Genomic DNA, 24,226 nt, shown 5'->3' with positions numbered 1-24,226 from the left:
ACCAACACTCTGGCTTTCTATTGTTAGCTCTTTTACTGTTGCTGGGGATTCAGATGTTTTCCTGTGTCGTCGTTTTTTTAAGGCCACTGTTTCTGTGTTTTAAAGAAAAAAAGAAAAAAAATTAACCAATAGATGCAAGAATCTAAAAACCTTTTGGAACCACTCACTATTGTGCTGTGTGTTTAATTCTTTTACCATTACTTTGCGTTCTTTGAATGATACAAGCTGTCTGTAAGCAAATATGGACTGTACAGCCGCCTCAGTGCAAAGCCGAAAATTTTGAATATTTTTGTTGGTCGAGAAATACTGCTCTGTAGAAATAGGCTAATTTAAATAATCGCTAGACATGAAAATAGACACTTTTTGAAAGTATATTGTAAATATATTGTGTATTTTCTGTAAATAAAATGATAGAATGAATCAGATGAACCTGCATCTGGCACTTAAAGATTTGGAGGGGACATTGAACCCTCCTGATTATGCTGGACTGCTCTGGCTTCAGTGATGTCTCAAATTAAAGCATTTAAAACCAAAGATGACTCTGGATTTGTGTGTTTGTTTGGTCTCTAAAGAACTGAGCCTCTGGGTGGAATGTCTTTATTTATATACAAAGATCAGTATGCATGGCAATGAGGAAAAAATAAAAACAAAACATCACATTATGTTCATATACAACAGTCATTCACACATGCACTGACTTGTGCTTGTGCATGAAAAAATATTGCAAACCCATACAATGACCCCTCTGTCATTGCACTCTGCGTACAGATACACAAAGAGCCACAAGAGAACATCAGCAGTTAGCTTCATTCACGAAAATATGGCTGCAGAGTCAATTTATATCTACCAAAGTATTTGTAAGAACAGTTCAATTTATCTTTAGTGCACATCACAAGACTTTACCGAAAAGTATTTAAAAGGACAGTCAATGTTACTACCGACCTTGACAGAAATAGATGTGGAAAAATTTTAACCATACAAGAAAGAAATCAAATCAGGCTTTGTCAGATTGTCATGAAAATGACTTTTGAGACTTGAACTGAAAGTGCTTGACTTAAGGGACTGTACAAAAATTATTAGAGTGGGGAGGAGGGATAAATCTTATATTTCATTAAAAAAACAACAAAGAACAAGACCCTCCACAGCTGTATAAATACTTTCATTGGACCTTCCCATTGACAGGACAGGTAGTGACACCCTTACTGTAATATCTCGTGATTAAATATTAATGACAAACAAACCACCACGGGATAACAAATATAAATTTGATATTTTCATGCTAACAAATAAGGCTGGAAATGTTCTATATTTTTTGTATCGTCAACAAATCTCATGTGCAGAGCCAAACCAACAAAGAACTGATCCTACTCACAAGTATTGTGAGTATATCCAAAGCCTGCTTTTGCCAAATGAACATTACGACCTGTGGCGCACACAATAACTATTTGATCTTTTTTTTTAAATAAATATCTAAAACAGGGAAATGACATCAAATATAATCTGGGATGAGAAAAAGTAAAAAGACCACCGTCCCACCCACCACGCACTCAATCATTTTTATACAGCCCCTGTTTTGCAGCAATATCCTGATGTACAGAAATAAAAAAAAATTAAAAAAACACTCTTGTAGTTTACTATGCACTTATGACTCTACAATAATAACAGCAACAGTCAAGTCTTTTGGTTTATAAAGCCAATTTATCAGAAAAACAAACAAAAAAAAATGCTTCTCTAAGACATCAACTGTGAAAAGTGGCAAGTACAAGATTGGTGAAATAGTGCATCTGATCTAAAGCATGTAAAATACCCCATCTTACAACTTTTACATTAGACATTGTTGATTATAGGCTTACGAGATGCAGACTTATCACTCATGATCATGAATGACAAGCAGAACTGCAGCACTGATCTGCTTGTTATGTGATTTATAAGCACAAACTGAGTGAAAAATACACGAGACAGTTTGGTACTGAGGAAAGAAAAATGGCGTCAAATTCATGATTCTTTTTTTCCATCTCACACATCATACATACATACATACATGTACTGTACATGTGCCCCAAAAAAGCCCACTGGCTCAGCAAATATCAAAATCTGCATTTACACACACACACACACACACACAAATAATATACACATCACTTCACAGGCAGTGAAAAATATAAACTTAAATATATTGTTGATGTAAACAAAAAAAAAAAAGTTGAATATTTAAAATGGCACACTTACTTTCACAAAAATGTCACATTCTAGGATGCATAGATTTGTGAAAATATAAATGATTACACACACACGCCCTCTAACCACACACACACACAACACGAAAAACTGACACTCAACGCAAGTCAGCATACTTATGTACACACACACACGCACGCACACACACACACACACACACACACACACACACACACACACAGAGTGCAATACAATGCTAGAATTAAAGAGCCACCGATAAGTACTCCAGTATACGTGTGTCAAGTGTTAAATTTGAAAGCAGTCGTCTCCTCACACCGAGTTGAAGAGTGAACTGAACGCTGAGTCTAAAAAGAGGAGACAGGTCACGAGGTCGCAAACACCAGCGCGGTACCTGAAGGTTTCAGAAAGTCACATTTGAGAGTTTAAGACCTTTTTTTTTTTTTTACGCTGTTTGAAAATAGATTCAAGTTAGCGAGCAAAAAAAAAAGGAAAGCCTATTGTGAGTCACTAATGAAAGGTCTTAAAATTGAAATAAACTAATCAAGAATTCAAATACTTAGAGCTGATTTTGTACAAACCCCAGTTCTACATGCATTTAACTTTTGGATAAGAGTGGACAAATTAAGACGTCTAATTATGTCAAACAACTTTGTTGTCGTTTTAAGGCTTTAAAGGTGATAAAGTTGTTTTTTTTCGCACCAAAAACACAGTAAAGATTAGTTTTAAATGGGGATTTTGAAAAAAAGTATCTACATTAGTTTAACATCAGGGAGATAGACTGTAAAGATAACATCATTTGGAGCTGAATCTTCGAGCTGCTTACACTTTATGGCCAAAACTATGTGGACACCACATGTGGCAGATTATTTTTTTACAGTTTGGTCAAGGCCCCTTGCTTTCAATTCATGTAAATCTTAATGCTGCAGCATATAACGATAGTTCAGACACTAGTGTGCTTAAAACTCTGTGACAACCATTTGTAGAAGACTCTTTCCTGTTTCAATATGTCAATGCCCCATTCACAAAGCCAGATCTATCAAGAACTAGTCCGGCCTCAACCCCATTCAAGACCTTTATTGCCCAACATCAGCGGCTGACCTCACTGATACTCTTGGGGCTGAATGGGAGCAAATCCCTGCATGAAGGCTGCAAAATGAATATTAATACACATGGTTTTGGAATGACAACAGTCACATATGGGTGTAGTTTTGTAGGTGTCCACATATTTTTGGCCATAATGACTTAATTAGGAGGAGGACACACTTTCTGATTTACAGTTGGAGCCCACTGTCAGTCACTAACGCAATAGACTACAAAAAACACCTAAATCCATCTTAATGAGACTGTCTGAGTTGACCTAAAAGTCCAAAATTACTAGAATTGCAGGTTATAAATTCTTGTTTAGGGTCGAATATCTCGAATATGTCTGCAGATACTGATTGGACTCTGTGACTGGCCACAATTTATACAACACTGTGAATCATTAAAATGGAGACGCCTTACTTTTAAAGGCTGAAAGAACGACTAAATCAAGTTAAATCCCAAACCTGTTCAGACCTGCAAATATAGGTATGAAAGGAGGGACTGGATGAAGAAGAGGCAAGAGCTGGTCAGACAGATAAGAGGGATTACGCTAGTTTAAATCATCATAGATACTCGAAATAGAAGGTGCTGAGAGTTTAGGCCTCTTTTTTTTGGTCGATAAGCTGATATTACTCTGAGAGCTGCTGCTGCCGCCTCCAGTCAGACATCCACTTCCTCCTACGCCTCCTCCTCCGCTGTTCAAACCAAGAGAGGTCCTCTTCTTTTTCTTAGGCCTCCTAGAATCTGAATGGTTGGTGCCTGAGAGAAAGACGGAAGTAAGAGAGGGAAAACTATGTAGTTGTTGCCCTTAAACTGCGTCAGAAATCTTTCTTTTTTTTGGCGTGTTATTTCCTTACTGGCTTTAGATGAGGCAGAGTCAGTGGGGGAAATATCTGGGGAGTCTTCCCACTGCAGGCGGCTCATCAGGGTCTGCCCATCTGGAATGTCGAAGCTGTCGTTCTCCACCACAGCGTCTGCATCAGGCAGCGACGGCCTATTACATGAAACCCAGACACAGTCACTCCCTGTTAGACATCTCACACAACTCATGACATCCAACTCACAGCACCGTCCATAAACAAAGCTGTCCATATATCCCTAATGTGAAGTCAAGGAAGAGTTAAAGGAGTAGTAAGAATTTTTATTATCTCTACTGCAGCACAACATCTCCCCACCCACTCACATTTCAAGACACTTTTTCTACCCTCCATGGCAATATTGCACCTCTTTAGTAACAACCAGTTTGATCTCGGACCTAAATGGTTACAATTTGACTGTAATCAGTCACAGGCGGGCCGGAGGATTGCAGAGTGGGAGTTTTTCCACACACACACTGATGATAGCAGACCCCAAAATATCCTGTATGTGTAAGTAGGTTTATAATAAAAAAGAAAAATGTAAAAGGAAAATCTGTTACTTGCACTCTTTACTTATATGAAATAATGGATTGCTGGTCCTGGCTAGTAGCACCCTCAAGGATTTCAATAGATTAATATAAAGCAGAGTGGAGCCTGAAGAGTTTTCTTTGCATAGGAATGTTATTTGGCAACATCTAGAGGACATTTTCTGGCAAAAAAAGAGTAAGAACTGAAATTTGAGAATATATAGACACTTTGATAAAGCAGATTGACATTTTACAGTTGAAAAATCAAGTTAGTTTGACATTCTTGTGCTGCAATGTCTTATTACTTATTAGCAGACATTTACACAAATACAGATATATCTGCAATACGCTAAAATCAGCCTAGCTGATAGCTCTGGCAGGTACCACGGCAGAATTCGGTGAATCATGTGTCACATACTGATCGGTACATGTGCTCCTCCACTGATACCCGATGTGTGTCAGGGAAACCCCCTGGTGGTAATGTAAGACCTCTTCCAATGATAAAAGGTCACAGAACACTCAGTGCCCCTTCAGGTGCAGCGAACACTTTTAGAGGACAGCTGTAACACTTTGCCAGTGAGGTGTTATGTGCAGCGAGGACGCCCTTTGTACCAGAGTATTCACAACACGGACCACCAGCATCGCTCTGTTCTCCTCTCTGGCAAAGGCGACCTAATCAGAAGCAGCGAACTGAATCAGCAAACACCTGCACCATGAGGGTCACAACACTCACTCAAACATGACTTTTGTTAAGTACACTTATGGGGTGGAGGGTAAGGAAGGGGACAGGGCACACTCACGCGGACGGCCCCAGGAGGAACACCCTGACGGCCCTCCTCTGTTCGTCCGTGTGCTGGGGACATCGTTGAGACCTGGTGGGACACAAGGTGGCATTATACATCCCCGACTGACGGCCACCCCCCGCCACACAGCTTCACGTGTCACCCTGCCTGCCTATCTACAGTCACAGGGAGGGGAGGGAGGGAGGTGGGATGGACTGCTGTGGACACAGTCAGTGACCAATCAGGTGGGGGAAGAGCAACAATGAGGTGTTAAAGGTTATGAAATGTTAGAGGTTGGTCACTGACAGGGTCCTACAGTTAAAAAAATAGCTTTGTGTGTGAGATCGCTTTCGTTTCTGAGATCTTTGCAGACTTTGGTGTATCACTTTGGGGAGGAATTAAAAAGCCAATCACTGGTCCAGAACAAAATGAATTACGATGTCGTACCGAGTTGCCACTTGTGTTCCCCTTAAGTTAGTCCCAACATACACGATCATTTTCACGCAGATGAAACTGATCGTGTTTCAAAGAGTTTCAACATGCAAGCGTGACTGTCAGTTTCGGACAGCATTTTGAAGTGATTTAGTTTTCATGACAAAGCTTCACAGAAACTGCGGGACATAAAAAGACACTGACCTCAGACTAAATGACACAATGACACCAACACAAGGCCGGTTAGAGAACCTAAATGTATCCTGCATCATGTCAGATATTAGCAACACAAAAGCAGTTAACTGTTTTCCCCCACAGTGGACAGGTTTTTATCACTAGTTTACCTCCAGTATGTGTCAGTTGATTATACAGTAATTACCTGGTACACATCTTCTTGGTGTGCTCTGAGATCACCCCGCATTGCTGCGGAAAGAAACACTAGTTTAATGATCAACAGTTGTATAATAAAAACAGGAGAGAGCAGTAAAAGTGACTACACGCTTGGGCGCATTAATGATAGATGCTCACCGTTGTCAAAAGGGACCTGACTTCATCGGGGCCTAATGTTTCGTAGCTGATGCCAGTGTTGTAGTTGTACTGAAAGGCAGACCGAGAACAATCGTCAATACTAAAAAGTCTGTTTACAATACAAATTGAGGAACGTTACAGTCTTGGAGGCGACATAGTCAAAGAAGGAACTTGTCACCTTGTAGGGCTCCGAACCGACGCTGCTCCCGAGCTCACCTGAGGAACAAACAAAACACTATAATCAGTCCTCTTTACTTATAACTTATACAGTATTAAAACATTATAATTTAAAATGTCTAAACAACAAGAGATGGCTTGTGCTTGGTGGGTTTCCCCTTTCTGTATACTAGCGCTGGGCAATATATCGATGTCGTGATATGAGACTAGATATCGTCTTAGGTTTTGGATATTGTAATATTGTGATACGGCATAGGTGTTTTCCTGGTTTTAAAGGCTGCATTACAGTAAAGTGATGTAATTTTCTTCAACTTACCAGACTGTTCTGGCTGTTATATTATCTGCCTTTATCCACTTAGTCATCATATCCACATTACTGATTATTGTGTTAATATTTTGTAAAAGCACCAACAGTCATCCCTTCAATATTATCACAATATCAATATCAAGTTATTTGGTCAAAAATATTGTAATATTTGATCTCGTCCATATCGCCCAGCCCTACTGTATACATAAAGGCTTCAATCAGCATTCAATAAATTTACTTGAACCTCAAACCGCCAAGTATCTTATGGGGAAAGTACACGGCTTGGTATCAACAAGCCACTTCTTTTTTTTCTATTTATTCAATGATAACAGGAAGAAAAGAACTGGGCTGTGCTGACATTTCGGCGCTGCACAAGTCAGTCTAAAAGGTGAACCTTTTGTTTTCATATCTTCTCAATCACGGCTAATAATGTTGTCTACACAACATTGTGGTTAGACAGCAATTAGAAAGCAGGTACACAATTTCTACTTCCTGTGACTGAGGAAACCGAGAGCACAGGACATCCTGATCTACAACACAATGACTGCTGAATGTACACGTACAACATCTACAGCGCATTCAGAAAACAGCATGGACTGAAACCTCTTCACCAAACCACAAACTTAATACCTGATAAACTCACCATTTTTATGTTTTAGAGATTTAGATCTTCTTGGTGAATTTTGATTCTGCACAGAGAAAAATTAGATATTACAGCACATTTCACGTAACAGATTTAATCCGAAATTATCTGCAAAAGGTAAAACAAATGCAAGAATACCTTATCTGACTTTCTCTTCTTGGCTGTAATAAGGGGAAAAAAGGTTATTATGTGAAAACAATCTGGAGTTTTGCTTAATTATTTTCTCCACACAGTGGCTATTAATCAATTTTCAATTACTCACATTTTTTCTCAGCTCCATACGACCAGTCATTATCATTGAGGTCATCGTTGTCCTCCTGATCGCTCTCTGATTTGCTCATGTTATTATTGCTGGCTAGCCTGTTAAAAAGAGAAAAACATCACAACAATCAAATAATCTGATCGGATGTTTGGACATATTTTGAATCAATACAAAATTTACTCCTGAATGACCCTTAGTGACTGACCTGCGGTTGGCGATGCGACTGCTGTTGCGTCCCATGCCGAGACATTTCTCCAAGTGCGGGGCGAAGCGAGAAGCCGCTATCAGTCTTTTGCAGTTGGGGCATTCACACTCTTTGTTCTTCCACTGATTGTACACCTGCCCGAATATGTCAACTCCTGGTTGGTCCACAATTTCTGGAAGAGTAATAAAAGGCGCATACTGTAAGCAAAGTCACCTAAGAAAAATATAAACAGACGAGAACAAAGTAGAAGACATGGCACCAACCGAACTCCTTCATGCTCTCTTGGTCTGTTTCATCCAAGAAGAAATAGCCCTGTTTCACAGCACGGTGTACCTCAAAACACAGGCCCAAACAGGCATCTTCTACCAGCTCCGAGTAGATGTCATGGACCAAGGCCTATAACACAGAGGATACAATTTAACACCAAATACAAACCTGATGTCTATTAAAACATCAGCTGAACATAATGTTTGTATAAGCTCACCTCCAGCCTGGTGTTGTCTGGGCCTGACAGGGGCATATCCTCCATTTTCATTTGCAAATCTGTATGGGAAATCTTGATAGTAAGGTAACGAGATGCTGACCTGAGGATTCAGAACAGAACAGAAAAAAAATAAGATGATGCTCTACACAACAGGCTTACAAATAACAGGTTTAATATCCAATGTCTCCTGAAGGGTCCGGTTTATTGGACACATTATTTACCAAATACTTACTTTGAAAATAGCTATCAACACTTGTTGCACATCTCTCTTCATTCTGTTGACGAAAAAGGAAAATATATACAGTATATGCTTTGACCACTTTCACTATATGGGAAACTGGTCTCAGACTTTTGGAGCCTACCGCATATATGTATATATAATTCCTGCTAATGTCATATGTTAGATATTAAATATTAAGCTTATTTTTCTTACGTTAATCCTAACAAAAAAGGTAAAATATGAGAGAGCAAGCAGGCAAAACAAATCATGGAAATATTGATAACAGCAATATCATGATTAACATACTACTGAGTGCCATAATGCACTATATACTTGCTAAAATAATAAAATATCAATGCTATGCAACATTATAACGTTAGCTCAATGTCTCAGGTGTCGCTAACAAGCATTTTACATCTTTATTAATAATATAACTATGAACACTACAAGGTAAACAAAAACTAAAACATACAATATCCATCTTAACTTGAGGTTAACAACAAATTAATAATATTAACGCATTAATATTAGCAAACTCAACACTGTTCAACGCCAACTAACATTACTTTTTAGTGTTAGCATCTGCTAGCTAGCTAGTCCTTGTCCTCTACACGTTTGAGATAAAGGAAAAGCGTTGGTGACATGTTGCTGTGATAAAAAGATACACTGTAGCGAGGTTATATTTTTGTTTATTTATTTATTTATTTATTTTTACCGAAAGCTGTTTCCTCTTACCCTGTCATACCGCAAACTCAGCCTGAACCAGTTTCTGTGAGGGAGGCAACATCACCGCCGTGTTGAGTCCACAAAAAAAAAAACCGACAACACATCAACAGGAAACTCGGTGTTCAGCAACGTCCATCGTAATATCACAGGAAACACAGAGACCTCGTCAAAAGCGTTTGTTGTCGCAGTAGAAGATTAAATTAACGTTACAAACCCGCCTGACACCGAGGACGGAGGCCAGCAGGCAGCAGCGTACTAAACAGTCACAAAACAAAACAACCCGCTTCCGTTTCAAACCTTCACAATAAAAGTCTGATCCTTTACTCATGAAATATTGAACATTTATCGAAATGAAAGCATGTGAGAAGTTTAGAAGGAAAAATCACTATTTGGTGGGGCTGTTGACAACTCATAGACATGTGAAATGTGACCCCGACTACACACTGCTTTTTGTAAGACGTCAAAAGCCAAAAAGGTTGAACACCTGGTTTCATCTTTAACAATGTGTTGTATTTTAAAAGCTTGTTGTATTATCCATTGTGTCAAATCTTCATCTGAAAAGTAACTACAGCTGTCAAATAAATGTAGTGAAGTAGAAAGTACAATATTTTCCTCTGAAATGTAGTGGAGTGGAAGTATAAAGTAGCATCAAATGGTAATACTCAAAGTACAAGTACCTCAAAATGGTACTTAAGTACAGTACTTGAGTAAATTCTGCAAACTCTCAAATATTACAAGCTTTTGATCATATTTGTGATTTTTTTTGACTATTTTGTATTAGACTTCCTTATATTAGTGTCTCTAATAATATTCTGTCTGCCTCATATGTGCATGTGACTGCCTGGGGTAAACAAACATGACTAGAAACACTTCTCAATATAATTCAGTCCAAAAAAACTGCACAGTGGTGGAGGAAGTATTCAGACCTTTTAAAGTCATAAATAAAACAGTGTAAAAACACTTAACTACCAGTAAAAGTCCTGCATTCATAATTACATTTAGACCAAAGTATTATCAGTAAAGAGGTATTATCAGCAAAATTTACTTCAGTATCATGCAGAATGGCCCCTTGTTATATTATTACATGCATATTATAATAAACTTTATCATAATAAAACAATAATAAACCATATTCAAACTGCACTTTTGCAAAACAGAGTTGCAAAGTTCTTTACATGGTTGAGGTAATGAAAACATATCAGGGCTGCAGCAGAATCACACAATTAAAAAATATACAAAATAAAATGGAATAAAATAGTCAGATAATAAAACAGATATGGCATGTTGAAAATATAGCAGTATGTTAATATGAAAGGATTTAAAAAAAAAAAAAAAAAGATTTTGACAAGATTTTTGAGAAGTGATTTAAAGGAAGTGATTCCGCAAACCTTATACAGTATATGCATAATACAATACATTTTTTAAAAACTATTATTAAAAGCATCCTATACACATGAGATCATCAAATAGGCCTGTCATATTTCTAACCTCTCCATCTATATTTAGCCAATATTTTCATAGACCAATAAAAGCTGCAGCTAAGCCTCTACTGATTATTTAATTTTGAAGGTACAATCAGGGTATTTCCGGTATAACCGGCACACTTGACGCAGGCCGGTGACGTAAACCTTCCAATTGAGACATTAATAAATGAACAGCAGATTGTCGCCTGCTATCTGGGATCAGTTAGTTGAGCCTGAACGGTTGAATGAGGTCATCAGTACGATAAGGTACATGGCCAAAAGTATGTGGACACTCAAACAATACACCCAAATGTGAGAGTTGAGCATATTATTGCAGAACTGTGAGCATTCATGGGCTGCTGTAAGAGGTATCACTCTTCTAGGAAGCCACAAGGGCATCAATGAAGTCAGGTGTTGATGTTGGGTGATGAGGCCTGGTTTATAGTCAACTTTCCAGTTCATCCCAAAGATGTTGGATGAAGTTCTCTTCCATATCAAACTGGGAAAACCATTTCCTGATGGAGCTGGCTTTGTGCATGGAAACATTGTAATGTTGAAACAGGAAAGGGTCTGATGCTTTCAGGGCCCCAGAACTCCAGGGGCCACGAAAGGCTCAAGGTTCACTGTGTGTCAACTGATTTGTGCTGATTTATTGAAACTTGAGGTCAGGCACCACTTAAGCACAGTGTCACATGACGTGATAAGGCCTTGAGGTGCGGTCACATTACATTTCCGTCAAGTGTCTGTTTCCTGTTTTGGTGCCATGTCCAGCTGGCTCCGGTGGTTTTCACAGGTCAAAGTTCACCTTTGTTCAACTTTGACTGGGTGGACGTGCTCGGTCGAAATGGAGATTACTCTAGTGCTACATCACCATTTTTAGCACATTATCACACTACCAGACGACAAACTGTAGCATCACTCATATACATTGTCAACAGTTTGTGATGCTACGATCAATATTCATTTATCACCTGCATCAGAAATGTGACATCACGTCCTTTTTTTGGAGCTGAGTGCAGGGAAATTTTGGTGAACGGAAACCTCATGTGACCGCACCTTTAAGGTGGATCCTGTATTGAGCAGAGTCCCGGTGTTTTTTTTAACTGGTCACCAAGGGGTCAAAAATCCCAAGGGGATATTTCTTTGTTTTAAGGTGGGAAAATGGTTGGAAACCAGTATCGTAATACATTAACCCAAATTGTCATACAGCAAATTTGCAGCCCAGTAATATACCAGCATATATTACCCTGGGGCCCCTACTGTTTAAATCTGGCAATGCTAACAAGGTTTAAAGCACACTAATGTCTAATATATCATTTTATGCTGGATAAAGATTTGCCTTTATTGAAACTAAGAGACCTAGCTCGAACTATGACACACATATGTGACCTTATAGTCCAGTTATACTTCCAGCATGTCTGCTTGAATACAGTTAAAACAGAACACACACGTCTAACTGTTAAAGATCAATTTTTTATTTGCCCAAATACTTGAACTACAAGGACATAAGAACACCCTCAGCTATAGAAAACATCAAATTTTGTCAAATGACCAGCAGTACAAACTCGTAAAGCTTTGCTGTCTTAGATATCTCTATAAACCAACGTAAGGGAGAGAAGAAACAACTGAAAACAGGTGAATTAAATCCAAAAAATTCTTCCCTGTGAGTGAAAGACTCACTGGCCTCAGAAGTCACAGATGAGGGTTTCGCCAAATTAATGTACTAACAAAAACAATAAGCACTCAATACAAAAAACAGTATTTACAAAAAAATTACAACCATTTTTTTTTTTTTTTTTAAACCCAATTCCACTGGCAACTCAGTTCCCCCAAATCCCTTTTACAAACTCCCATCAATCAATATCAGCAATCACTTTTCTTTTCCCCTCCCCCAGTTATTTAAATAGTCCACGCTGGTTTTGTTTCAGTCAGTGATGAGATACATAATGGTCAAAAATCTGTCCATTAATAGCAGATTATTAACAGTCGGCGTGTAATAATCTGTCCCTAGATCCAAAAAATGACAGTCATGGAAGTCTTGTTATCCGTCCGTTATCAGGTAACCAATGACACGACAGCGCCGAGCAGAAAAAAATAACTAAAAGACCTTTGGGAGAAAAAAAAAAAATTTTTTTTTGAGAGATTTAACAATATCTACATTCATGGTGTTGGTATGATGTCCCCACACAGGCACATACAAGCACACCGCAGTCACATCATGGTATGCAACATAACAGCAAAAAAAAAAACAGCACACATTAAAGCAAAGAAACACGCACACACACACACACACAGACGCGCACACACACACACACACCCTCATATATACACAGTCTTGTGCATGCATGCACACAAACTCACACAGAGGGACAGATTTACATTAAGTGCACACTTTTTTGGGATCAGCATCAGACTATAAAACCTCTACGGATTTAAGTCAATACCATTAAAAATTTCAAAACAAACTCGAGAAAACAAAGAGATGACACCGTTCAGTTCAGCATCCATAAATGATTTCAGATGGATCCGAAAAAACAAAACAAAAAACTGCTCACAATTAAAAAAACGAACCTATTTAACAATTCAATCCGTTAAACCGTCAACGAAATGTAAAACGGTTCAGAAGAAGAAGAAACATACACCAATTGTAAGACATATTCTTTTAAAAAAACACAGTCAGGTCGAGCAAACTACTGTTGGAAAACGAGTGTTATCCCTTCAATTACAAACTGCTCTGGAAACACAATAAACTGTTTTTATTACCGTCAGGCCAGAACAAAAGAGTCATAACTGCTGAATAAACTGAATGCAATAGTTTCAGACTGATAAACTTTTATACACTACAAAACATGTCAGTTAAGGTTGATAAATGACATTTCAATGACAGACACATGGAAATGGACGCTGCAGTGACTATAAAAAGGTTCCAACCCCCTTTTTTTGTTTTACAACTCTGAAGCAAAGTGCATGTAATGATGTTTATTTGACGCTGATGAACAGGAGACTCTTTAATCGGAAATTAAAACCAAACTGACTTCAATTTAGTGCCAATCTAAAACACATAAAAGTGACTATACAAGCACTGAAAGACCGTACTTATGTAATAGAAGTGTGACAGGTGGTCCAACAGCTGGTTAGTTACATGTCTGGTTGCGAGGATAATAAAACATTTCAAACAAATCTGTTTCCTGGAAACTACAATTCAAGCGAAGGAAGAAAAGTTTTCAAGGCACTGAACAGCCCGCTGAGTACGATCATTTTCTTTTTTTTTTTTAGAAAAAACAAGGATTATGGCACAAGTATACATCTGTTTAGAGCAGGCTGTGGAGATGGAAGAAGTGCATTAGTGAGGAGGCCGAGTCAGACTTTAATATTAGAATCTGTGGTAGGACGTCAACTGCTGCTTTGACATAAAACAATCAGTTTTACAAAGAGACTTTGGGAGGATAATGCAGCGTCCAGATGTTTATAGCTGACAGAAGAAGCTTCTATTAAATGTTGTTTGGGCTATTTTATATGATGGATTGTTTTGTTTTTATTCGTTCTTCATTTTGTCTCACTATCAGCCCATCGGTTACATGAGATCAGTTTCAGTTCTGTGCATTAAAGGACTTAAATGAGACTGCAAATAAGTAAATTTCTCCTAAATGTCGCACTTTTCCTCTTAAAGAGTCATTTTCTGTTAATCAGTATCAAAAAGCCTCATTACACACGCTTTGATTCAATGTCGTAAAGCAATAAAACATGAAAAAGTCATAAAAAGGGAGGTGAAGCCTTTATGGGCACTGTAGCTTTTAAATGAGAACATGTGTGTACGTAACAAGTTTGGAATATTTCCAGCAACAAAAAGACATTCATAATGGCTTGATTTTTTTTTTTCCTGAAAAAATACCACCTCTTTAAGAACCAAATGATAAAATCTACATCATAAATTGAGAATAGAGAACACGTCAACTTTCTGGAAAAAAAAAAAAAAAATTTAAAAAAAAAAGGAAACATTCTGAAGAGTGCAATTTTCAGTACCCCGCACATCCCCCCCCCTCCCTAAAGTGATCCACCATACTATGTTCTTTGGCTCTAAGAAGCCTGTTCACAACTCATGCCACTTGTCTTTAACTAATTACCAGAACAATAAAAATAAACACTGGAGGGTAATTCATTATCCCTGACATTAAAAACAAACTTAAACCATTGAACCTGTAAGTCAAGATTGAAACCAACGGCAGAAACGTTCATGACATCACCAAACCAGTGGGATGCTGTGTTTTGTTTTTTTTTTAGTTTTGTTTTTTTGTTTTTTTTTTGGCGTAACGTCAGCCTTTGAGATGATCATCACACCGGGGAGGGAATGAAAACTGATTTTCTGGACACAAGGGGCAGGGGTCCCTCCATGAGTAGATCACAAACGTAGCAACTTAAAAAAAAAAAAAGAAAAAAAAGTGGGTGAGTGTGAAATGGATGAGGCAATGCAGGGGGCTCCCTCTGGTGGTGGGAGGAGAGCAGGGTTGGCACAGTGGCAGAGCTCCCTGGACTCTTGGCTCAGCTCAGCGCTGCTCAGTTCGTCTCAAGGACGCCGTCGGCCCCGTTTCAGTCCGAATCTGAGTCCGACGTGCCCTGTGAATTCGACTCGCTGCTGCTGTCCTCCGACTTGTTCTCCTTGTCTTCCGCCTCGTCGTCGTCTTCTTCGTCGTCGTCGTCTTCTTCTTCGTCGTCGTCCTCCTCCTTCTTTAAAAACACACGACAACAAAAGAACAATGTTCAGCACGGTCGACTTCTATTTCTCGCCATTTACCTGAACGCTGCATAAAAAAAAAAGAGAGCTGCGACTCACGTCCTCGTCGTCGTCGTCTTCGTCCTCCTCGCTGGACGAGTCTGCCTCGGAGGAAGCCTTCTCCTGCTCGTCGTCGTCGTCGTCTTCATCGTCGTCGTCCTCCTCCTCCTCAGTGTCCTGCGGGGAGGTGACATTTAAGTACGGCTGCTACGTGAATTTCAGACACAGCTGATAGCAAACAAGATGTCGACACTTACAGATTTCTTGGACTTTGCCTTCGGGCCTCCTACTTTTGCCGTAGTTCTCCTTTTCTGAAACATCAAGTAGATAAACATTTTTAAAACATGTCCTAGAAAGACATTAAGCTAAAATATCCTGTTCCAGTATTTGACGGCACAATGCGAACTGTAACCGACCATGAGCATTTGACTTACCTGTGAATTATATTCTTTGTAGGTGTTCCTCTCTTGTGAAGACAAGCTCTGTGGAGGGATGGAAGTGGAACGTTAGATAAGAATTGTTGAGTGTCAACGATTTCTTGACATAAAACAAGATAAAACAACTTCTTACAGCGAGCCACTGTTCCAGTGTTACTTTATACTGCCTCTGCTTCTCCTCGGCTATTTTTTTGTATCGGTCCTTCTCCTTCAGAGGTAATCTCTGCCAGCGGCTGCCGATCTCAGCCATCCGCTCTTTCATGGGGAGGTGATTCAGCTCTCCGTTGGACAGCATCTCCTGAGAGAACTTCTGATATCCGTTTCTAGAGAAAGAGAGCCAGAAGCAAGTAAAATTAGAACTTCAAGGCTTCACAAGCTGACACGCAACAGGCTGACACACACACACACACACACACACACAGATGGGATGGATGTGAGAAACTCACGATGGTGGCTTCTTGGGTTCACCCTCAAACTTCATCTTCTTCCCTGAGGCAATGGCAGCAGCAGGTGAGCGCATCTCACACAGGTCTCTCTGTCGAGGAGAGACAAGTCAACTGTTAACTGGTTTACAGATGCTGTGCAGTTCTACCGGACATTGAGACAGTGAGTTTCTTCTAACCTCATATCTTTTCTGGTCCTCTGCTGCCTTTTTGATCCACATAATCTTCTCTTTTTTCTCCATGTTGATCCAGGTTGCTTCCATTGCTTTCTGAGCCTTTTGCCGGTCGCTCTACAAAGCAGAAGTTCACATGATATGTTCCTGTAAACTTGTGTATTTTGCAGCACTTTGTCAGAATTACACAGCTGAAGCTGGGTGATTGTGTACTCTGCCATGCCCAATATCTCTTCATACCTTTGTAGAGTCTACATACTTGTATCAGGAGACTCTTATTTTATAACTTTATGTTTATCTAAGTAAGGAAAAACACATGTAGTTCATGTTCTGATACTCTGTTTTCATTGTATATACTCAACTTTTATTCTATATTTTCTAGGGCTGTCAATTGATTAAAAAAAACTAATTAATCGCACACTTTGCTGTGATTAATCACTTTTTTCCTTCTTAATATTATAGCTTGTAATAATGGTGTTCCAAGTAGGTAAATTCAAATACTATTGTTTAACAGCATCTTTTTAACTTTGATCATAGATTCTCTCCTGTGAACTATAAAACCATCAAGGCCATTGACCGTCAGTCTTGATGGTTTTATTTCTTATATGCACTAACAGAAATAATAACAAAACCCAGGCCTTTATAGTGACAGTGAATTTCAAAACCATCAATCACAACCTGTGTTAATTGTGTTAAATATTTCATATTAATGCGTTCATTTTGACAGCACTAATATTTTCTGCTATAAACTGACATCAGAGACTGAATAATGACACCTGGTGGGGAAAAGGTAAACATTATAAACTACTTCAGCTTTATTGAAATGATATTTCTTCCTTAATGTGGTGTAATTCCTGTTCAAACAGGTTATTGTGGTGGGACATAGTAAAGTGAGGGATGAGTCACCAGTGGGCTATGAGTTATGGAGAGAAAGGCAGTTTGATTTGATAGGACAGGCAAAATAAATGTTCAAAAATGTTTTGTGACTTTATTGGTTGGTACTTTCAGATATACCTACCAGTGCAGCACAAGGTCACCACTCAAGATGGCCGTGCTTACTCTTTAGTACCACCTGTTGAACCAGTGTTTATGGTGTACTGGACCGAAGGAAAACTACTATTTTTATTCTGGGACAGAGTGTCAGGCATACCTTAAATCTTGCCAGGTAGTCTCCTATGACACTTTGCTGCCAGATGTCCTGAGCAGTCTTGGGTGGGTCTGGCAGACGACTACGATCCTCCTTCTCCTTCTTCTCGGACTCTGCCTTCAGGACTGTTTCTAGGCGTTTATACTTCTCCTAAATGAGCGAGACGACAAGAAAATTGATTAGACGACTAATTTAATATACAGTAATGATAATAATCCATGTTTCTACCATGCGGCTTGCTCCCTGTCGCCCCTGTGATCCACTCTACAGGCCCGACACTGATTGTGCTCTATATCATGACGCTTTGACTGGTTACCTTCTTCTTATCGGGCAGCTCATTCCACATGCGTGCCAGGAGTCTTGTGAGTTCGCTGTCAGAAAGATCTGGCCGCTCCTGATGCAGTTTGGGACGTTTCTCCTCAGAGAAGATAAACATGGCTGAAATGGGCCTTTTGGGTTTCTCTGGATTGGCCTGCAGATTTTAAAACAAGACAATATCAGAAAATGATACAACAAATTAGATGCACAAGCAATCTACTGATATTTATTGATTTACTGTTTAATATCACAAAGATTCAAATGAATACGGGGAATGAGACCTGAACTCAACATGAAACGCTATAATTGTGATAACATGCTAGTCATCTTAGTGGCAAAACAGTACAAGTAAAATTATGTTAAGTACTAGAAACTGCAGTCTGTATCTGAACAACTGTGAGCCATTACCTCCACAAACTGAACTGTTGTTGCTGTATTCTTGTTCTTACCTTTGCTTTAGAGTTCTTCTTTTTGGATGCAGGACTGTTGGCCCCACTGCCCCTCTTAAAACCGCCCTTATCCTCACCCAAGACCCGCTGCTGCTCCTCCTCAGACAAACTCTACAAATGTGCACAAAGCAGAAATAAAAACAATAAATTCCATCGAAAAATTAGAGCGCATGAATGGGAACGGTGATGGCTCCAACATGAAAAGTAAACCTACTGTATGTTGAAATAGGAAACAAACAAAAAGATGCTTACACTGAGAAATCTGTTCATCTCGACTTCATACTCCTTCTTCCTCTGGAATAAAAAGAAGACATTATTTAGACAAAACTGTGAAAAACTGCAAAACTTAATAATGCAGGGTCATGTTTCAGAGCTCACCTGTTCACAGCGTTTCTGGTAGGCGTCCTTCTCGTTCTGTTTCAGCAGCTTCCACCTCTGGCTACACATCACCATGCGCTCTGTACTGGGTACGTCCTTCATGCTCGACATCAACTCCGCGCAGAACATCGAGTAACCGTTTCTGAAATAACGCACCAATGATATGTTGCGTTTAAATAACTCACTCAAAGGGAAGTGGCCTACAACACGCAGACAAGTCAGCAGTATATTTGACTCACGGAGGGGGTTTGTCAGGTCGGCCGTCGGACTTGTCCTTCAGGTGTCTCTCGGCCTTGGTCAGGGTGGACTTGACGATGTCCCCTTGGGTCATGTTTAACTCCGGGTGCTGCTGGATGTACTCGCGCATGGTCTCCTGGAATAATATAGTGAACAAACCCGGAGTTAGCGCTCCTACTGACATAGTATTTTGTAAATCGCTCCTTATGGTTCTACTCATCAATGTAGTCTCACCTCATACTGTTTCTGTTGCTCCAGAGACTTGCTGATCCATTTGAGTCTCTTTTTGTCAGACAGTTGTGTCCACTGTTTGCCAAGACTGTCCTTAATGTCCTTGGTGGTCGCCTGGTGTCAAAGAAAGGAAGTTAACACCTGTTGCATGTGACAGTTAAGCTTTTTTTTTCTTTTACATTGTGTTGTAAACACCCAAACTTACATCTGGGTGTCCCTTGAGGAAGGCCTTCTTTTCATGGTTGTACCACAGCTGTTGTGGTGTTTTGGGCTTCTCTGGTACATTTGAACCTTTCTTGGTCATGCTCTCCACAAGGTCTGGATGTTCTTCCCTACATTTACATATTACAAAAAACATTTAAAGACAGTTATACTTGGATATTGTTGCAGATGAAATAAGCAACTGCTACATCCCTGCTTAACATCCCCAGTGTGAATACTTCATTTTAAAAAGCTGTAATAAGTAATCTCACCTGAACTTCATCATGCTTTGCACAAATGTCTCTTTGTCTCTCAGGAAGTCTTCAACATATTTTTTCTGTAGACATGAAAAGAAAACAGCGTGTCGGTATCTAATAGCACCACAGCAACGTGACACAATCCTTGTTCTCTATTCTGATGCGCCTCCGATGCTTTTGACTGACCTTTTTTTTGTCGGGCAGCTCCCTGTACTTCTTGGACAGGATTTTAGTTAGATCTAAGTTGCTCATCTCAGGGTGCAACTTTGCATACTTGGCCCTCTTTTCCATGAAGAAGCGAAAGTACGGAGTCAATGGCTTTTTGGGGAAATCAGGATGTTTCTGTGTGTTCAGGAGGGGAAAAAAGGAAGTGAGAAGACCCGTGAGTTACACCGAAAAGATGCTAGTTGTCCATTATTCTTAAGAAATTTCTGTTCTAACTCACCTTTATTTTCTTGCCCTTGTAAGGGTTCTTGATGTAATCTTGAGCATCAAATATCAGCTCTGTGAGGGTCCGGAATTTACGAATCTGTGGTTAAAACACATACAAAGAAGCGCCCAATTAGTTACAAAATCTGGCATTTAACAGACAATAAATCTATCTCACAATCAATGTGAATATCACTAGAACTTGCGTACCTCTTTGGAGACTTCCTGCCACTTCTGCTTACACATCTCTGCCGTGTAGGAATTGAAGGCCACCTTCTGCCAGTCGAGGTGGGACTCTGACGTTTTGTATTTGGTCACATCTTTCTGGGGCAAGGCCACTTTCATGGCCTCCAGCAGTTTTAAGAGATCATCCTGTGGCCACACTGTGATGGTGCAAAGATGAGAGAAAGGGGACATTAAGTAATGAATGACATACTGTCTTTATTTGTATGTAAAAAATATATTAAATGTTGTTTTTATAATAGCAGATATGTGGGCACTGTGCTATTATTAGAAAGAAAAGGCAATTAATTATTTCAATATATAAAGTAATCCCACCTAGGCCTTGGGTTGCTGCCTCCATTACTCCATTCATTTGTGGGTGTGCTGTCTTGTATCTACAAAAAAAACACCAAAAATCAAGTTAGCACGTACAATCTTTAACAGAAACATCATCTTTATAATGTAAAATACAAATGTAATCCACAAAATGTAGGTTCATGATTAGCCCCTACAGTCATAATACCTGTATTTTTAAATCACGTAATTTAATGATAATGTTATTTTTATTAGCATTTTATTCATATGGCTGAAGTATTTTTCCTCTCCGACAAAAAAGGAATATGTGTGCGGTATAAAAGTAAAACTCTAGTCGTGGAATTTAAATTTGGCTCGACATAATGGGTTATGTTCATTACACCGCCCCTTAAACGTTTACGCTACATGGTGAGACATAGGCTATTGCTTGTGACGGCTTCAAATCTCAAATAACACTGCGGAGGGCTTCAACTAGCACAACTAGCTACGACAACAGGAGTCTCCGTCGAGCAAATGTTTCCAACCGGAATTTGGCGCATTAGTACTGTCCTTATTCCACAACAAATGTATCGTGGACACACAGGAGCGACCATTTTCTCGCCTAGTCCGCTCGGTAATGGAGGATTTTCTGTCGGAGCGGAGGTTGGGGAGGATCCACGGAAGGAGGAAGCGAATGGACGTGGACGGACAGGCAGCTGTAGGCGACCAGCTGACCACGGGGATCTGCTTTCGGTCTCCGACAAGGGGGAATGGTGGCTTGGAAGCACTGCAGTGAAATGCGCCACTCGGCAGAGGCGCCTCATCACCGTTGGATGCGGATCTAGCTCCGCCATGCAAACCTATAATCTTCCCTTCATATGTTTACTCGGACTGGAGCGAGGAAATCAACATATTCTCGTATTACAGTTAATAAATGTGTTTCAAGAGTATGTTTTTAGGCCGCTTTAATCAGGTTTTTGGCTGTTAATGTTGGGATTTAAGGGCAAAATCCAGTACATTCTTCAGCGAGGCGTAGCCGATCTCTGCTCCAATGATGGCGGCTGCTCGTTGTTCATCGTGTCCTTGATGGCCCCAGCTCACTGAGGTGTCCACCGTGTGACCCAGCTACATTAAACCTATCGATACCACCATTTATTATAACTTAACGGCTATAATCATACACATCTGGAGCCGTTGAAACATCAAGAATAACTTAAATTTCTAAAAAAAAAAAAAAAAAAAAAATGAGAGAAAGAAAACAACATATGGAGGATAGAAAAATGAGAGCTGGGGCATTTCCATGGCCAAGGGCAACTTGGCACGCCAAATGAAGCTTAAAAATTGGACATTTAACAAATATATTTATAAATATACGCATTTTAAGATGTTAAAATACAAAACTTTAAGATTGCTTGCATTTTAAGACAGTCCTGTTTCCGAGAGAGAAGACCTCGACTACATTATTGCTCACAAAATATTAAAAACCAGCATCGACTATGTCTTTTGCTAACGTTAAAAGCCAAGTTAAATGTATAATATAGCTACTTCGCCGGGTTATAGACGATTAAATTTAAACAAATTGGTTAAAATGTTCGAGATAGCTGATAAATACCGTGGTGGGTTGGTAGGACTTGCGGAGGCGCAGGAAGAAAGAGGAAAATGGAAAATATTTCTAACAAACAACCGTTACATTCACAACCTTATTTTACGGAAGAATTTATTTTAACATACATTGTTAGATATTTCGGCTACACAATAGCGCGGGTAAACGGTGGCTAAATTTTGAGAAATAGCTCAAAGGAAACATGGTAACATCCGAGACTGAGTGGCTTCACTGGCGCTGACAAACAGCTCCAGGTCCGCCATGCTTCAGCCTTGCTCTCTACATGGAAACCTACCGTGACAAGGTCCAATGGCGCACTGCAAACTGAGAAAAACGGGGCTTAAAACTTAAACCCAGGGCGTTGCAGACTCCCGTCCCTCGACCCTAAAGCGTATAAGCGAGAACAAGAAGGCGGGTTCTCCGAGCTCGGTCGTCGGCGGTTCTGGGCTAGTCAGTGAGAGAGAGAGGGGGAGAGAGAGGGCGAGTCTCTGCACGGTGAGATATTAAACCGAGATCCCTGATGGCTAACCGAGAGAGGCGGCTGGCTGTTCCGCCAACAGCCGCATGGAGGTCTCGGCGCGGAAACCACCGCTAATTCCCCCACGCAAATAGCCCAGTTTCAGCACGAACAGACGAGTTTCGATTAAGGGAACTGGCGTAAACCAGTAGCACGGTGTAATTGTAAGGAAATACCACGTTTAGCATTACCTCCCGGTCTTACATCCAGTTTCTTCCCCGCTGTAGAGGACAAGAAACTCGGCTATGGCCGACCTCGTCTGTACCCTACCGCAGCCGTTGGTTTATTTCTCTAGTACAAAGAGGCTACCGACCGAGACGCTTTACAAACAAAACAAAAGCAAACATTAAAGGTGAATTTTGCGGGGTTTTTGAAGCTTATTCTGGTTTGTTTATCGCGCACTCTCGTCGAATTATGAAACCGAGCGGCTGTGTTGTTGGCTTACCTGTCTCTCGGCGTGAGCCTCGGCGTCGTTGTGGAGGAAGAAGGGGAGGGTTGAACGATAGCCAGCACTGCGCCGTCCGTCCTGGGCTCCAGTCCCCGCAGAGATGGTCCTTCCCCCCCGCCTCCATCTCACTCGCCGTCTCCCTCCACTCAACGTGCAGCAGCTTCTCTCTCTCCATCCAACCATTTCGCCACGCCGAGGCATCCACATTTTTTCCGATTCTCGCACCGTTGTTTCTGAACACAACCCAGGGCGATTATTTCTACGCATGGAGGCCGACCTTGTCTGATCTCCAGCCGAAGTTTTGCGCACCGAATATTTGATCAGGTAGCCGAAACTGTCATGAAAAGCCAAACTTGTGCCAGTGATTATATAATTTTAATGCAACTGGCTCACCTCATACACTCCCCTAATTTAACATAATTTAACATTAAAAACATTTTTTTCAAGTTTATAAGAAGTTTATAATTTTCACTTTAATTTTAATGCCAGTTTTCATCTTTAGAGGATACTATCTGACATATCTACTCAAAGCAGTCTATGCCTTTTCACATTGCCTGAATCCTCTTATAGCAAATTGTAAGCGGCTGTTTGACAGCTTCATTTTGGCCCAGCATGTTTTTTCTTTTCAACTCCACCTTGTGTGTTTGTGGGCGGAACCCGCGGCCGTCCAATCCCGTCAGTCGGATTCACGGAAAACAAATTACTTTCAGGCGCTCGGCCTTGTTAAACGGTGCTGCGTTCGGTTGCGGTCGGAAATATTGACATCATCGCAAAAA

The 24,226-nt window shown here is 40.1% G+C and overlaps 2 protein-coding genes across 11 annotated transcripts; both read right to left on the bottom strand.

The window, feature by feature from the left end:
• Positions 1-580: 580 nt before the first annotated feature.
• atxn7l3a (ataxin 7 like 3a) lies at positions 581-9,709 on the bottom strand. Of its 3 annotated transcripts, XM_067571397.1 has the most exons (14): positions 9,442-9,709; positions 8,719-8,761; positions 8,487-8,586; positions 8,266-8,398; positions 8,003-8,174; positions 7,798-7,895; positions 7,674-7,696; positions 7,536-7,581; positions 6,587-6,624; positions 6,409-6,477; positions 6,260-6,303; positions 5,467-5,538; positions 4,140-4,276; positions 581-4,041 (listed from the first exon to the last, which is right to left on the bottom strand). In XM_067571397.1, exons 3-14 carry the CDS (start codon positions 8,535-8,537, stop codon positions 3,833-3,835), a joined length of 1,092 nt encoding a protein of 363 aa, XP_067427498.1. In that variant the 5' UTR covers positions 8,538-8,586; positions 8,719-8,761; positions 9,442-9,709; the 3' UTR covers positions 581-3,832. The 3 variants fall into 3 exon arrangements, with proteins under 3 accessions (XP_067427498.1, XP_067427496.1, XP_067427499.1); XM_067571395.1 differs by lacking the exon at positions 8,719-8,761; XM_067571398.1 differs by lacking the exons at positions 5,467-5,538; positions 8,719-8,761.
• A 2,639-nt stretch (positions 9,710-12,348) lies between these two features.
• ubtf (upstream binding transcription factor) lies at positions 12,349-23,858 on the bottom strand. Of its 8 annotated transcripts, none has more exons than XM_067570657.1 (21): positions 23,448-23,858; positions 20,925-20,983; positions 20,577-20,749; positions 20,383-20,466; positions 20,124-20,279; positions 19,953-20,017; positions 19,685-19,811; positions 19,483-19,593; positions 19,251-19,384; positions 19,012-19,153; positions 18,886-18,927; positions 18,634-18,744; positions 18,183-18,338; positions 17,870-18,016; positions 16,726-16,836; positions 16,550-16,638; positions 16,237-16,426; positions 16,101-16,148; positions 15,924-15,977; positions 15,723-15,843; positions 12,349-15,598 (listed from the first exon to the last, which is right to left on the bottom strand). In XM_067570657.1, the coding sequence occupies exons 2-21, from the start codon at positions 20,959-20,961 to the stop codon at positions 15,483-15,485; spliced, it is 2,214 nt and encodes a 737-aa protein (XP_067426758.1). In that variant the 5' UTR covers positions 20,962-20,983; positions 23,448-23,858; the 3' UTR covers positions 12,349-15,482. The 8 variants fall into 8 exon arrangements, with proteins under 8 accessions (XP_067426758.1, XP_067426757.1, XP_067426752.1 ...); XM_067570656.1 differs by having other exon boundaries at positions 12,349-15,617; positions 15,727-15,843; XM_067570651.1 differs by having other exon boundaries at positions 12,349-15,620; positions 15,727-15,843; positions 23,448-23,857.
• Between the last annotated feature and the right edge of the window lie 368 nt (positions 23,859-24,226).

This window comes from Thunnus thynnus, chromosome 17 (genome assembly GCF_963924715.1).
Source record: "Thunnus thynnus chromosome 17, fThuThy2.1, whole genome shotgun sequence".
Lineage (NCBI taxonomy): Eukaryota > Metazoa > Chordata > Actinopteri > Scombriformes > Scombridae > Thunnus > Thunnus thynnus.
This window is presented reverse-complemented; position numbering and strand designations above follow the sequence as displayed.

Excerpts from the sequence above, each read along its gene's own strand:
- ubtf (XM_067570651.1), bottom strand. The coding sequence starts at position 20,961 with ATGAATGGAGTAATGGAGGCAGCAACCCAAGGCCTAG. Across the intron at positions 19,812-19,952 it reads CAAAGCATGATGAAGTTCAG|GGAAGAACATCCAGACCTTG; the intron begins GTGAGATTACTT and ends ATGTAAATGTAG. Across the intron at positions 16,639-16,725 it reads AGGACCAGAAAAGATATGAG|AGAGACCTGTGTGAGATGCG; the intron begins GTTAGAAGAAAC and ends TCTCCTCGACAG.
- atxn7l3a (XM_067571395.1), bottom strand. Across the intron at positions 8,399-8,486 it reads CAGACAACACCAGGCTGGAG|GCCTTGGTCCATGACATCTA; the intron begins GTGAGCTTATAC and ends TCTGTGTTATAG. Across the intron at positions 5,539-6,259 it reads ACCAAGAAGATGTGTACCAG|GTCTCAACGATGTCCCCAGC; the intron begins GTAATTACTGTA and ends GTGTCCCACCAG.